The sequence below is a fragment of the Lissotriton helveticus genome, chromosome 2_1, assembly GCF_964261635.1.
Source record: "Lissotriton helveticus chromosome 2_1, aLisHel1.1, whole genome shotgun sequence".
Lineage (NCBI taxonomy): Eukaryota > Metazoa > Chordata > Amphibia > Caudata > Salamandridae > Lissotriton > Lissotriton helveticus.
The window spans coordinates 1,740,512,768-1,740,528,862 of NC_136059.1; the positions used below are offsets into that span (position 1 = coordinate 1,740,512,768).

General features: G+C 40.3%; 1 protein-coding gene across 1 annotated transcript in view; it reads right to left on the reverse strand.

The window, feature by feature from the left end:
- The window catches only part of MUSK (muscle associated receptor tyrosine kinase), a 707,615-nt gene that overhangs the window by 580,134 nt on the left and 111,386 nt on the right, over positions 1 to 16,095 (reverse strand). The window contains exon 2 of the mRNA XM_078676695.1: positions 14,798 to 14,924. Within this exon, the coding sequence (XP_078532821.1) occupies positions 14,798 to 14,924 (127 nt within the window). The remainder of the gene's footprint in view (positions 1 to 14,797; positions 14,925 to 16,095) is intronic.

Genomic DNA, 16,095 nt, shown 5'->3' on the forward strand with positions numbered 1-16,095 from the left:
ACTGGATTCGAATTATCAAAACATAGCAATATTTGTAATAAAGTGCAAATGCATATGTAACCGAATGGGTAATGCCAATATACCCACTCATATGTGCAAATTACGCAATAAATGTGCTAATAGGCTGTTTAATGTGCAAATACTGCAATTTGTGCAAAACCATTGAATCTTGCTATCTTCTAAATCCGATTACTGAATAAATATGTCACCAGTAATTAATTGACTGGGGAGGCTTAAAATGAGTAACAAATGTATGGAGATACATCCTAATTATGTTATTTTTTACTTTGGGGGGAAATGCTGTTGGATTCTACCTCCTATGATCCCATGGTGTAATAACTACCCTCAGCGATAAACTACATGCAAGTGTTTAGATGTCCATGTGAAATATCAAAAGTGAAATTACCTTGTGAATAATATTGTTGGGCTGACTAGGTGTGAAAACCTAACACAGTCCACATATTTAAAACGTGTGATCAAAACAACATAACACATTCTAACAGATAGCAGCACATCCAATTATAAACAAACCTTGTTGTTTTCTTACTGAATTCTTACATTCACCTTAAGCATTAAGTTTGATTTCCTGACAGTGATCCCCAGCCGGGTGATCACTGATAACGCTAATGTAAACACGTATACAAATCCTCTGTGACATTAAGACCAGATGGTGACTTGGTGTTTAACAACAAAATGTATTTGGTCTCTAACCTTCTCAGTTTAGTATCTCTGTCACCACCTCTTCTGTTGTTAAGGATGGAGTCAATCACCCAATATTTTAATCCACTATTATTGCTTTGATGAAATTCCCTAAAATGCCGGGCCACCGGGTAGGTGTTGTCACCGTTAGAGATGGCCCGTAGATGTTGGAGAACTCGTAAGTGGACAGCATTTTTCGTGCTGCCGACATATCTCAATAAGCAGGGACCCTCCAAAATATACACAGCATACTCGGTCTTGCATGTTAACACCTGAGATATGCTGTGTACCTTGTCGGTGAAGCCATCCTTGTAGGTTTTTGTGTTTTGACCATGGAGGCAGGCTTTACAAATCCTGCATTTGTAAAAGCCCTTGTTCTCTTGCCACCAGGTCGATTTAACAAAGGGTTCAGGGTTGGTGACTACCAAATGATCCCGTAATGAGGGGGCCCTGCTGAAAGTGAGGGAGACCTGACTGGGGAGATCATTGCCTATGATGGTATCGTGGGTAACCAAAGGCCAGTGTTTGTTAAGGATTTTACGTATCTGTTGATGTTGTCTATTGTATCCTGTAATTACTCGGAAACAATTGTTTACCCCTGGTGCATTAGCTGATGTATTCTCAGTAATTGCTTTCTGTCTATTACTGACTTGGGTAAGAAGATCATCCCGGGACGGTACCATAGACTTGTCTTTCGCTTTTTGTAACGTATGGTTCGAGTAACCTCGTTCCAAAAAGCGCGTTATACACTGGTCCTGAGCAATTTTCAAATCCACGGGGTTACTGCAGATACGTTTCAATCGCAGCATCTCCCCATAAGGAATACTTGATATCAAATGTGAGGGGTGTGCACTTGCTGCGTGCAGTATGCTGTTGCCGGCAGTCACCTTACGAAAGATCCTGGATTCTAAATGGCCTTCTCTAATGTAAAGTTCAGTGTCCAGAAAAGTTACACTCTCCTGGCTTAGGGTGGCCGTGAATCTCAGATTTAGTTCATTGTTGTTAATCTCCTCTATGAATTTGAGTGCCTCTTCCTCACTACCTCGCCAAATCACCAAAAGGTCGTCGATATAACTAAACCACGCCACCAAATTGTTGCGAATATTGTGGCGATATTCATGCCCAAGGACCAGTTCCTCCCAAGCTCCCATGTGTAAACACGCGAAGCTTGGGGAGAAACTGGCCCCCATTGCAACGCCCTGTAACTGACGGTACAACTGGTGATTGAAAAGAAACACATTGTTTTCCAAACAAAACCTCAACATGTCGAGTAGCATAGTATTATGATCAGAATACTCAGGTATATTTCTGTAAGTTTCAACCTCAGTTCAGCGTTCCATGCCAAAACGAAAAGGAAGAGACGAGACCCAGTCTTGCGGTGTTTCTTATTTTTTAATTAAACCCAACACCAGTCTGCCATGACGCATTTCGGCTGCCAAGAGCCTTGATCACATGACACAGTCAGGAGGCTGGCCACCCATTTTAAAGTGCAAAGGTGCCTGACGTGCAAACAACATAGAAAAAAATACTATGCGTAAAGTCAATTAAAAGTTAATTCGGCCGATCTTAATGTCTGTATAATACATGTTGCAACAATACTTTCTGTGTAAATACACTTATCACTTGAAACATTAAAACATTATCATGCACAATAAACCAATATGATGTTAAACGAGAAATCACTTTTGTAAACATTGCAATAAATATAATCAAGCGGAATGGATTGGATTAAAATACATAAATAATTAAAAATAGTATTAAAAATGTATAAATATTACTAATCCGAAACCAAGTCTATACCACATACCTATAAAAGAACCATGAAGACATATCTTGCAATCAGCCGTATGCTAATGTAAGCAACAGTAAACATTCTAATATGAAGATATGCCTGATAAAATAAATAGGTGTGGCTAAATAGATTTATGACTTGAGGTATTGCCCCTGTGGGCAATTGATATATTCGTGCAAACTAGCAATGGTTTAAGTGCAAATCAGCTGTCATATTTGTAACATCAGTGATGTCATGAGTGATGTCACTGACCATGTCATGAGTGATGCAATATGTGACGTCATCAGCAGTGCATTGCACGCGAAAGTTATAGTGAGTCCAACTAACTATAACGTGGGAATTTCAATGGTTTTATGCGAGTAAAATTTCCACCTAACTATAACTGGTGTGAAACCTATGGTTTTTTCAGTGAATTTAATAGCTTTTTTAAATGCTAATTCCTAACTAATTCCTAACTATAACTGGTGTGAAACCTATGTTTTTTTCAGTGAATATATATATATATATATATACATATATATATATATATATATATATATATATATATATATATATATATATATATATATTACCTACTGGCGGTCGCCAGTAGGTAGTTATAGTTACGACCTAGTTTCCATAGGAAATCCTCAACATTCTATTTGGATTAACTTTGGCCCTGGTGGATGAATCTTTGGGAATTTCTCAAAGAAGATGGCTCGGTCCGCTGCGCTCCTTCCCGAAAAGTTTGGGGGGGATTGGTGAAGCGGGGGCTGAGATTAAAGGGGGGTCCCAAAACGTGTTTTCTCCATGTTATTTTGCATAGGACGTTTAGACACGGCTACAGGTCGAACGGCTTAATGGGTTTATAAGAAATTTGGCAAAACTGTAGAGTCCGGCTCGCAGATTACGCTTTTTTTGGAATGGTGTAAATCCGTTCAGTAGTTGCTGAGAAAATTAAAGTTAAAGTCAACTATATATCTGTAAGCGCGCACGGGTGCGCGCACTCAAGCGGCTGCGCGCGAGCGGGTTTTTTTTTTTGCTGCGTGACGTGTGTTAACGTTCGATTCGAAGGAAATCAGGAAGTGTTGACCGCCATTTTGTCACTGCGAGTAAATATATTGTTCATTTGAAAGCGTTGGAACATGGAAAGGGGAGAAGGTAGAGATTGTTTTGCTGCGTAGGTTTTCTCAGGGTGTGCAGTAAGGTCCTTAAAGGCGAAAATATATATATATATATTTTTTTTTTTAAAGTTGCGGGGTGCGCGCACTCGTGCGCGCACACTTATTTAGAAGAGTGTGAAAATGGAGATAAATCAGAAGTTTGAGTGCTTTGATATAAGGTGGCTCTGAAAAGAGCCCTTGTGTTAATTGAGTTTTTTCTGCATTTATAAGTAAGTAGCGATGCAGAGCCGGATGTTGCAGAGGAAGATTCTGTTTCTGTCTTCCTTCTTACTTAGTTATGGTTTTTTCACTCTCACTGAAGGCTTTTAGTCTGTGGATGGAAATCCATGAACCTAGACTCACCTATGAAAATCATACTATTGATGCTTGACTGAGGCCAAGGAGATCAGAGTGTATGTGTGTGTAAGGTGATGTACCTCTGGGGAGATTATGTTACGTTTAAACGTAGCCCCTGAGTGCTTAGTTCGGGTCTGTTCTCTCACTGTTGTTGATTTAGAGCCCCAAATACAAAGGCTTGTTGTTGCTTGTGAATCCCCAAGTGTATATTTGCTCATACTGATCCATAACGCCCCGGCGTATCCATGTCGTAGGCTGCACGAGTGGCCGAAACTCAGCTGGCCGAGCAAGACTTGGGGAGGGGGCAGGAGCCAAGAGGAAACAAGGAGGGGTTTTCATCATTTGGGACAAAAAATATTTCTAAACCAATGAAAAGTTTTATTAACAAGTCACATGACCTGTTATGCTTACGTTACGCACTCCGCGCCGCGCCCCGGATTGCTTCCGGGAAGCTGCGCTTCGCGCCTCGCGCACCGGAGCACTTCCGGGTGCGCTAACGCAGCGTGTCATATGACGCATTATGCAACAACGCGATACGTCGCTGGGGCTCCACCGGAACTGATTGAATTGGTAGTCTACAGTGTTTCTGGAAGTTTTCAGACTGAAGCTGGCGTCAGCATGAGAGCACCCCGTGGCTACGTCGTGGCCATTCTGCGAGCAATCATGGCAGAAGCTCCCCACCGGAACTCTGCGGGAGTCGGGGGCCCCGGTGACTCTTGTAGAATCTTCAAGGCTTATGGGACGCTTTTGGGAATGGGGCCCATGCCGTAGCAGTCAAGCGTCCGAGTTCCAGGGTTGTCCAGAGCCATCCTTGCAGGCCAGGCCCAAGTCTGTGGAGCCGACCGCCATTTCCTGAGCTCCGTGGCAGCCGCCTGCCGCTGTACCACAAGGGTGGGTGTAATTCAGCCGGATGGCGGGTGAGACGCTGTATAGCAAGAGCAGGCGTAATTCAGCTGGCCGAGCGAGGCACTGTGCTGCAGGAGCGGGCGCAACTCAGCTTGTCGAGTGAAGCGCTGGGGTGTAGCTGAGAAACCTCCACCTGGGGAGGTGGGGGAGGCTCGTTCGCACCCCACGCCGTCTCCTGGAGCAGGTATATGTGATGGTTGGACCAGGGCACCGCAGGACGTGTCTTCAGGTCAAACGGATTGTGGGACAAGGTCCAGAATGGAAGAGTCACCAAAAGGCTAAATGTTCCGCCGGACCCCCGGGAGCCGGCCGCCTATGTTGAGTGAAGTGCTGGGGTGCAGCTGAGAAACCTCCACCTGGGGAGGTGGGGGAGGCTCGTTCGAGCCGCCTCTCCCTTCCAGTACACCCCACGCCGTCTCCTGGCGCAGGTATATGTGATGGTTGGACCAGGGCACCGCAGGACGTGTCTTTAGGGGTGTAGCTGAGAAACCTCCACCTGGGGAGGTGGGGGAGGCTCGTTCGCGCCGCCTCTCCCTTCCAGTGCACCCCACGCCGTCTCCTGGCACAGGTATATGTGATGGTTGGACCAGGGCACCGCAGGACGTGTCTTTAGGTCAAACCCTCAACTATGGCACCCAACATCCAGGACTTATGACATTTGTGGAAGGCTGTGACATCGAAGCATCTCAGGGACCAAGCATATGCAGAGTCCTTCCTACAGCCTCTGCGTTCCTTCTTACCTAGTTATGGTTTTTTCACTGCCACTCCAGGCTTTCAGTCTGTGGATGGCAAACTATGAACCTACACTCACCTATGAAAATCTTACTATTGATGCTTGACTGAGGACAAGGAGATCAGTGAAGCGCTGGGGTGTAGCTGAGAAACCTCCACCTGGGGAGGTGGGGGAGGCTCGTTCGCGCCGCCTCTCCCTTCCAGTGCACCCCACGCCGTCTCCTGGCGGAGATGTTGCAGCAGGCTGCCATGTAAATAGTTATTTAATTAAACGTTTTACCCTGTTACTTTGTTGGTGTGTTGTATATATTTATAATATTTGCATAGGGTTTCTCGTTATTTTGGGCGGGGTGGGCGGCGGAGGAATTTCACTGAAAAAACCATGCATTTGGATCGATGTTGCAGCAGGCTGCCATGTAAATAGTTATTTAATTAAACGTTTTACCCTGTTACTTTGTTGGTGTGTTGTATATATTTATAATATTTGCATAGGGTTTCTCGTTATTTTGGGCGGGGTGGGCGGCGGAGCAAATTCACTGAAAAAACCATAGGTTATAGACCATATATAGTTAAATATCTCAAGTCCATCTCTGCACTCGATGGAGATACAGGTCGTCGATCAAAAAATGTGCTGGCCACCTCTAATGGTAATAGCGTGGCCAGGGCTTTTGTCGATCCCTCTGCAAATTGCACAGGGTGCACTTGTTTGACATGCCGCACCATGGTATGTATGGAAAAGGAATATTTTTTTGTTGGATTTCCTCTTGAGAGAAACGAGTCACATATCGTGCAGGTTACTTTTGGTGCATTTACTTTCTTTTGATGTTCAGGATAAGTGAAAAATTGCCAGATGAAAGATTCTTTTTTTCTTCTTAAAGGTAGTCGATCATTTTGTTCAGATTCGGAAGATGAATGAGATACGGTAGCCATTTCACCAAAGTCTTCCAAAAAATGTAGGACGCTGTTCTCTCTTGAGAGTAGAAAAGATAGTGAGAGAAGTGGGTGGAGTGCTGCGTGTAAATTCCAGAATAGAAACTAGTAAGAACCAATTGGAAGTGTTGTTTTCATGTTGCAGCAGGCTGCCATGTAAATAGTTATTTAATAAAACGTTTTACCCTGTTACTTTGCTGGTGTGTTGTATTTATTTATAATATTTGTATAGGGTTTGTCGTTATTTTGGGCGGGGTGGGCGGCGGAGCCGATCTATCTTGCAGCCATCATGGCGTCGAGCTCGGTTTCTCTCACTAGTTTCGTATTTCTCATGAGGGGTTGTTCCTAATGTTTCTATTTTAGCGAGGTGAAAAAGAGATCCTATCAGTGGCCTACTGATTTTGCTCGATTCCTTTTGTTTTTTCTAACGATTTTTAAGTTAAAGTTTGCTAGCACGATACAGCGGCTAGTCCGCATTTTATATATATGTCTTTTTTATTAGGGGTCTCCTGCGGTGGAGTCGGACGATCTACCTCTAATAACCGGTAAGTGTTCCTCTGAAGGAATGCGTCTTGAAAGTGGCTGACTGTAATGCATGATATTTCACTCAGTGACTTTCAGGCCCATGCTGTTTCAAAACTGTGCATGTGCTTGAAGCAGGCGTAGGTATTGACGCAGCATTATGAATATAGTGCATTGGTGAACCTTGCTGGAGCTGCATCACAGTTGCGATGCAACTCTAGCAATGTATTAGTTTTTGAGCACAGATGTGTTACGCATGTATGGTGTTTTTGTACCATGGCGGCCACATTTCAAATGTGGCACACCATGGGTAACGGAGCACTACCATACTGTGGTGCACATTAACTGGTGCATATCTGGGTATGAAGTAGTTAACATAAATCTGCCCCATAGGTTACAAATCCGCGTTTAGTAGACTGTTTGGCCTTTGTAGTGTTATATTTTTTCTGTTATTCTATGTAGGTATGTAATATTGCAAGATTTTTGTCACGAAAAAGAAGCCATGAGTATTGGGTTTGTGAAAGATTGCAAGATTTTTAAAATTAAAAAGGAAAAATCATGGCATTGTTTAATATAGTATTGTAAATACTTATCTTTAACAATGATGAGAGAGTAAAAAAATTTTAACCTGATGTTCGAAAGTTATTCACAGGCTTCTTTAGAGGAAGTATTCTATATGATTGTAGCGTGGGTGTTTCACTTTTTTATAGGTAATAGAATGCATTCTGCAAGCATGTAGTACTCCTCCTGCTACAGCATAAATATTCTTCAGTGCTTATTTTCATTTCGTAAGTGGTATTGAGACCGACACAGAACTTTAATGGATCGGAGGGGCTGTTCCTGTGCATCTGGAGGACTGCTAAGCCGTTGCAGCAGTGGGAGTGAGGCCTCTTACAGGGGCGTAGCGCAGCTCCTTTTGATGTTCACAATTGCAGATAACAGGGTAGAGATGTGAGAGAAGTGGGTGGAGTGCTTCGTGTAAATTGCAGAATAGAAACTACTAAGAACCAATTGGAAGTGTTGTTTTGAAGTCACATGACTTCACATGCGCGTCTCAGGACGTGTACGCGGTGATAGTATCTGGTCACGTACGCCATTTGGAAGTAGCGGTCTAATTCAGCGAAGTTTCAAAACGTGAAAAGGAGTAAATCCAAATATATCCGGATTTAATATATCTTCTGAGCTCGAATCAAGCATACAATTGTTAAAGTGTAAAACCTTTTATATTTTTTTTAAAAATACCAAGGTGTGTACGTTCGGTCACACACGAAAGTTTAAAAAGACATTTGGCTCCATTTAATGAAAATTTTCATAATAATAAAAAAGAAGCCTAGGTTTACTGTCTTTGACGTAGTATAAGTTCTTTGATGGGTCTATGAAGAAATGTAATAAGTTGCAATCGCGAAGTTTTCTCGAAATATATAGGCGGGTGCGCGCACACGGTCGCGCACGAACGAAAGCCAAAAAAGGGGAGATAAACCCCCTTTATAATATGCTCCTGGAGCTGTTTTTGGTACAATGAGTTAGTTCTGAAAAGAACTTTTTTTTTTTTTTTAAACAAGTGTTATGTTGTTTTTGATTTTGGATCAGGGCACCGCAGGACGTGTCTTTAGGTCAAACCCTCAAGTATGGCACCGAACATCCAGGACTTATGCCATTTGTGGAAGGCAGTGACATCGAAGAATCTCAGGGACCAAGCATATCCAGAGTCCTCCCCGGGGTATTTGCACAACGGTCCTCCACCCCTAGGCCGCCAGCTATGCTACCTTGACAGGAACAGTGTCATGCAGTTTTTGATTTTTTTAACTTGCAACAACATTTTCATGTGTGACACAGGATCAAAATGAAATGAAGAAATTTATCTTTTCTCGGGGCATTTATGACTCTCAATTTTTAGTTTAGTAAGAATGAGGCTCTGCTCTCCGTACAGAAGAATTTCTCCACACTCGTTGCATTTCATGTGCACCTTTGCAAGATATGGTCTCAAGTCCATCACAGCACTCGATGGAGATACAGGTCGTCCACCAGAAGATGTGCTGGCCACCTCTGATGGTAATAGCGTGGCCAGGGCTCTTGTCGATGCCTGTGCAAATTCCACAGGGTGCACTTGTTTGACATGCCGCACCATGGTATGTATGGAAAAGGAATATTTTTTTCTTGGATTTCCTCTTGAGAGAACCGAATTGCATATCGTGCAGGTAACTTTTGGCGCATTCACTTTCTTTTGTTCTTCAGGATAAGTGAAAAGTTGTCAAATAAAAGATTCCTTTTTTTCTTTTTAAAGGTAGTCGCTCATTTCCTTCAGATTCGGAAGATGAATGCGGGGCGGCAGCCATTTCAGCAAAGTCTTCCGAAGGGTGCTGAACGTTGTTCTCTTTTGAGAGTAGAAAAGATAGTGATAGAAGTGGGTGGAGTGCTCCGTGTAAATTGCAGAATAGAAACTACTAGGAACCAATTGGAAGTGTTGTTTTCAAGTCACATGACTTCACATGCGCGTCTCAGGACGTGTACGCGGTGATAGTATCTGGTCACGTACGCCATTTGGAAGTAGCGGTCTAATTCAGCGAAGTTTCAAAACGTGAAAAGGAGTAAATCCAAACATATCCGGATTTAATATATCTTCTGAGCTCGATTCAAGCATACAATTGTTAAAGTATAAAACCTTTTATATATTTTTTTAAAATACCAAGGTGTGTACATTCGGTCACACACGAAAGTTTAAAAAGACATTCGGCTCCATTTAATGACAATTTTCATAATATTAAAAAAGAAGCCTAGGTTTAGTCTCTTTGACGTATTATAAGTTCTTTGATGGGTCTATGAAGAAATTCAATAAGTTCAGATTGCAAAGTTTTCACGAAATATATAGGCGGGTGCGCGTAGTCGGTCGCGCACGAAAGCCTGGAAATGCGCTATCCATTTTATTGAGAACTGTTGCCGAGAGTGCGCACACCGGGTCGTGCACGAAAGTTTAGAAAGGCTATTTTTATTTACAGGCAAATTTTAATGCGTTGAACAAAAGGCAAGGTACAGACTTTCTAATTCTGTATCGCTTTACAATGAGTCTCTATGCAACTTGAACAGTGAAGAAAACGGCTTGTTTCTGAAAAAAATACTGCCAGAACTTTATTGACAAAAGTATAGGTTGTATACACGAGATATTTCTGAATTAGCATTTTAAAAACCAATGAAATTCACTGAAAAAACCATAGGTTTTACACACGTTATAGTTAGGAAGTAGCATTTACAAAACCTATGAAATTCACTGAAAAAACCATAGGTTTGACACCAGTTATAGTTAGCTGGAAATTTTACTGATATAAAACCAATGAAATTCCACGTTATAGTTAGTTGGACTCACTATAACTTGCGCGTGTATTGCACTGCTGATGACGTCACATATTACATCACTCATGACATCACTGATGACACCATCCAGTGAATGTGTGTCTTTCTGAAAAATAAATATGTGTTATATATGTATATATTATTGAATATCTTAGTGAATACATATATTAGTGAGTAATGCTTAAATATTTAAATATATGTATTAGTGTTTCACTTTGTGTATAAGTGGCTGCATGGGTTGAAGAGTAGGTACATGTGTATGTATATAGGTTATTAGATGTTTTTCTTAGTATCAGTATGAGTGTTTGCATGCTTTGGTGGGAGTATTACTTAGTACATAGATGCAAGAATGACTGAGTCTCTGTTTGTATGTGTTTTGAAGACAGCATATGTGCAGGACTGTATGGGTGGATGAGTGTGTATATGTCTGTGTTAGCGAGTGAATGACTGTCTTATTAGTGTCTTTATCAGTAACTACATATGTTTTAATCTAGTATATGTGAATATTGATGTATATAAGTGAGTATATGTGAGAGTGAGGGATTGTAAGAGTTCCTGTTTAAATTAGTATGTGTTTGTATAAGTGATTTTTTAAGAGAATAAGCATGTGTAAGTTTCCTTAGAAGTAAAGTGGTAGTGTGTGTATAGCTGTTTATGCAAATAAATGGATGTTCAATAGTTTATTTGCATGTGTGAGTATGTGTGTGAATAACTTTTGGATGACTGTCGGTGTGTAACAGGATGTGTAGGTGTATCACTACATATGATTAGTGAATATATGTATGAGTGACTATATAGAACTGTTGGTGAATTAGTGCATGTGTATATAGATGGTGGAATTATTGAATTGGTTGTTGTAACTGGTATGGGTATCTCCATTTTTTTGAAAATGTTAGTTTCTATTTTTGAATAAGTGTTTCAAGGGTTAGATTACAGTGAAAGGAGGTCTGTCACTGTGTCACAAGGATGGTGTCATCAGTGATGTCATGAGTGATGTAATATGTGACGTCATCAGCAGTGCATTACACGCGCAAGCTATAGTGAGTCCAACTAACTATAACGTGGAATTTCATTGGTTTTATATCAGTAAAATTTCCAGCTAACTATAACTGGTGTCAAACCTATGGTTTTTTTCAGTGAATATATATATATATATATATATATATATATATATATATATATATATATATATACATATATATATATATATATATATATATCAAATTTCTATGGCAAAATGAAAACCCTAATTTTGTTCCTTTTCAAATTAAATGTATTAAGTGTTACCACTTTATTCCAATCAAGATGACTTCAGGTGTGCCATACTTTTGTCATAAGTAAGACTGTTAGCGTTCTAGTTGTTCTTTAGAACACTCTGGGACATTCTGTCATTGGGCTATAGTTGGGCTACATATGGCTGATATTTGGGCTACATTTGGGCTTTTTTGTCTCTGGTGGCCATCTTGAGAGACTGCATATCAGAATTTTTTTAATGAAATATAAGAGGATTTGAGAAGTCACTCAAAATGTGCCCTAATTTTTCTTTCTTCAGCACTAATCATAATTTCTATGGCAAAATGAACCCCCTCATTTTGTTCCTTTGCAAATTAAATGTTTTAAGTGTTAACACTTTATTCCAATCAAGATGACTTCAGGTGTGCCATACTTTTGTCATAAGTAAGACTGTTAGCGCTCTAGTTGTTCTTTAGAACACTCTGGGACATTCTGTCATTGGGCTATAGTTGGGCTACATCTGGCTGATAATTGGGCTACATTTGTTTTTTTTTGTCTCTGGTGGCCATCTTTGGGCTACATTGGGCTACATTGGGCTACATTGGGCTACATTTGGGCTCTAACATATATATAGCCCAATGTAGCCCAATATATATTTTTTCAAAGTTAATTTCCGTAAAAACCACTGGAGCATATATCTTGAGACATAGCAAAGGCACATCGGGGTACCAGTCCCTACAATTTTGCCAAGTTTGGTGGAAATCCATTCAGCCGTTCGGGCTAAAAGTGAGTCCAACCGCCCTATGGAAATTAACATGGGGAAAACATGTTTTGGGACCCCCCTTTTATCACGGCCCCCGCTTGACGGATCCCCCCAAAACTTTCAGGGAAGAAGCGGAGCGCAGCGAGGCAAAGTTAAGGAAAATTACAGGCAGATCCCTCATTCGACGCCAAAGTTATTCCCAATAGAATGTTGCAGATTTCCTATGGAAAACGATCCTAACTATAACTACCTACTGGCGATCGCCAGTAGGTAATATATATATATATATATATATATATATATATATATATATATATATATATATATATATATATATATATATATATATATATATATATATATATATATATGTATTATCACAAACCTCTTTATACTACTCTTTACAATGCACTACCCTATTTCTCACCCTATACCTTATCAATATATCCTCTACCTCCACTCTCTCATTCACCCCAAACCCCATACCATTACTATGATCCCCAAAATAACCCTTTCCACATTCTTCCATACTCTACCCCTCCTTGCATTATCTCATACCTCTTTTACTATGCCTATCCCCAAAACAAGCCTTTGTAAACCCTTCCCTCGGACTCTTCCCCCTCCACATCCTGTTTACTCACCCCAAGCCTCCTACTACTTCTATGACCTCAAAAATAAACACACAAAAAAATCCTTCCTCTTCCATCCCTCCACTATCGTTTTCAATCCAAATAACAGACTAACATGTACGTGTAATTTTCATATTTCACTATACTAATTCACAACTAATCCTTAATGGGTTCCGGAGTAGCATGCTACTCGCCAAAAAAAAACTTCAACACCTCATCAAGGGTAGCAAGCTCTATATAAATGCAAGCCTTTTCCCTCTTATATCCCTCCACTATCTTTCTCAATCCAAATAACTGACTAATAATTACGTTCATATTTCACTATACTAAATCACCACTAATTCTTTATGGGTTACAGAGTAGCGTGCTACTCACCAAAAGAATGATTTGACGCCTCATCAGGGGTAGTGAGCGCTATATAAATGCAATTACAATATAATTTTATATATATTTATATATATATATATATATATATTAATATATAGATAGATAGATAATAGATAGATAGATAGATAGATAATAGATAGATAGATAGATAGATAGATAGATAGATAGATAGATAGATAGATAGATAGATAGATAGATAGATAGATAGATAGATGCACACACCCAGTTGATATTTCTTCCTCCACTTTATGTAAATTCGGAGTTTTATGGGTTATGCAAAAATAAACAGGAGTATGCATGAAAATCTACACAAATAGTAGATTTCAGGGATTTCAGTGCATATCCTTATCCACTGTAATTACAATGCAATAAAGAAAAGAATTGTAGAAAATGTGCCTAGTGCCGGGACCTTGAATGAAATGAAAGGAGGATTGCCCATAAAAAAGGCTTGGGCACAGAGGTTGTTTATAAGATATACAAAATGTGAGTCTTCAATCTACCTGGACGGAGGTTTTTCGAAGACATCAACTCCATCCACCATAAGCTAAGATACGCCTCTCCACATTTTTTTTTTACCAGAAACAGAGTATCAACATCTTCTATATCTGAACACAAAGGCAGCCATCACACTGAGAACCGCAGACAGTGGATTAATGAATACAACAAGCTTCTTTTTTTGGTAATTATAACCCATCTGCTCCCACTGAAGAATCCCAAACACAGACTTTCTGACAAGAGAAAATATCAAAGTGGTCGCAGAATACTTTTTTGATTGCGATATCAGCAACGAATCACAGAACTCATACATACAATTGCTGTGAAACCTTTGAATAGGTGTGGATATGAAACTTTTCAGCAATAACTAATCCCATATGGTATGCCAATAAAGTATCCCTGAATTCAATTGAATGTAAAAACACTGAGAGAATAGAGAGCGAAAAGAAAAGCATCAGTGGCACAGAAAGAAACAAAGGTTGAGGTAGATTGAGAGAGGAAGACTGAATGAGATGGTCTGGAATGTATATGTTTGTTTCTACATAATAAAAATAAAAAAGAGATGGCCTGGAATTTAAAGTCTATATGGCCCCTGCATATCATTCATAAAGTGGGCTACAAACCATACCCAAATAGTTTCTTTGACACCATTTAGTTTTTTGTATTTAAAATGGCTAACAGAAGTATTTGACTTTCAGTAAGCAACTAAAAAGACAGTAGTTGTGTCAAGAGAAAGAAATGTAAGGAGTAAAGAGTGTAATGTAATTTGATTTAAACAACATATGACACTGATATGCCCTACACAGACGTAAAGTATCTTTCTTTAAATGGCATGACTGAAAATGTGTTATCCGCCACCTACCTGATTGGAATGCTATTGCGTGTCCAGGTAATCTCTGGCTCTGGGTAGGAATCCACGACACACATGAAGGTGGCTACCTCTTCAACCAAGGCATCCAGGGTTTCGAGGGGAGTGGTGATTAAGGGGGCTATAAAGAGAGCAAGAGAAAGGCATTGGAACATTCACTGAAAAAGCAAACATTTGCTTTGCTGCATAACATGTCAATGGCTAACCCATACAAAGCTATATGGACTCCAGACATTGAACCCTACTAATTGTTCATCTTACCTCTGGTGCATTAGTATTATTCTAAATAATGCAGGGGGAGCACACCGCTGGCATCTTACTGACAGTGCTCCATTGCATTTTGGTAACTACAGTTTGCTCTAATTTCATTAACTCACAAGCAAGGAGGTCTTCCCCTCCAGTTGATGCAGTCAGGCTGGCATTTCTGTGCATTCCTGCACAGGTGTTTCTGGGTGATTGGCCTTCCTGGTGACCCTCCGCCGCGTATCTGGGCAATTGCCCCAAAAAAAGATGGTTTCCAGTGATCATGAAAGAATTTGGGCAATTGTAATCTTTCTGGTCAGAGTTTTGGCAGAGAAATAAATAACTCCTAATACTCATCATAGATAAATTCATATCTAGGCCAGATTGCTTAGCTAGCCCCAAGGGTAGACCTTATTTGCCAAATGCGCAATCTTAAAAATAGGTTTTGTTTTCACGGAGAGTTCTGGACGGCGAGGTATGGATATCAGTACTAGGGAGGATCCCACAACCGCGGCATCCACTAGCTGTACATATTAAAAAGAGCCATCAATGCGAAAACAGAGCATTGTGATTTGTGTAAGTGCAGGTCCATGGGAATATGTTGGTGATTGAGAGCTGTCAGTCAAGAGGTGAGAGAATAGTTTTAAATAGATCATTTGTCAAGTACCATGTCTGCAGTTTTGCTTTTAAGAGTTAAAGTTCTAGCAATAATTTAGAGTAGTGCCTTTTATTTATTTCAAGTTGACTTGACAGACTCAGAGTACAAATTAGGTGCTTTATCTGTAAATATGTGATAGCATAGCTTGTATCTACAGAAAGTGGGTACATTCAATGTGTACCTTCTACCATAGTGAGAGCTCTGAGTTGCCAAGCAGTAGTTGTAGTGGATTTTAGTTCAGCAGTTATTGCATAGTCATCCTGTGCCCACTCATTTGTTTGGCTGACTGGTACTGGTGTTAACTGACGACTGCACCAGACAGACAGAGTTTTTGTAAGAGTAGGATGTTAGTGGTTAATACAACCCTAGATGTAGTGCCCAGTTTTGAGTA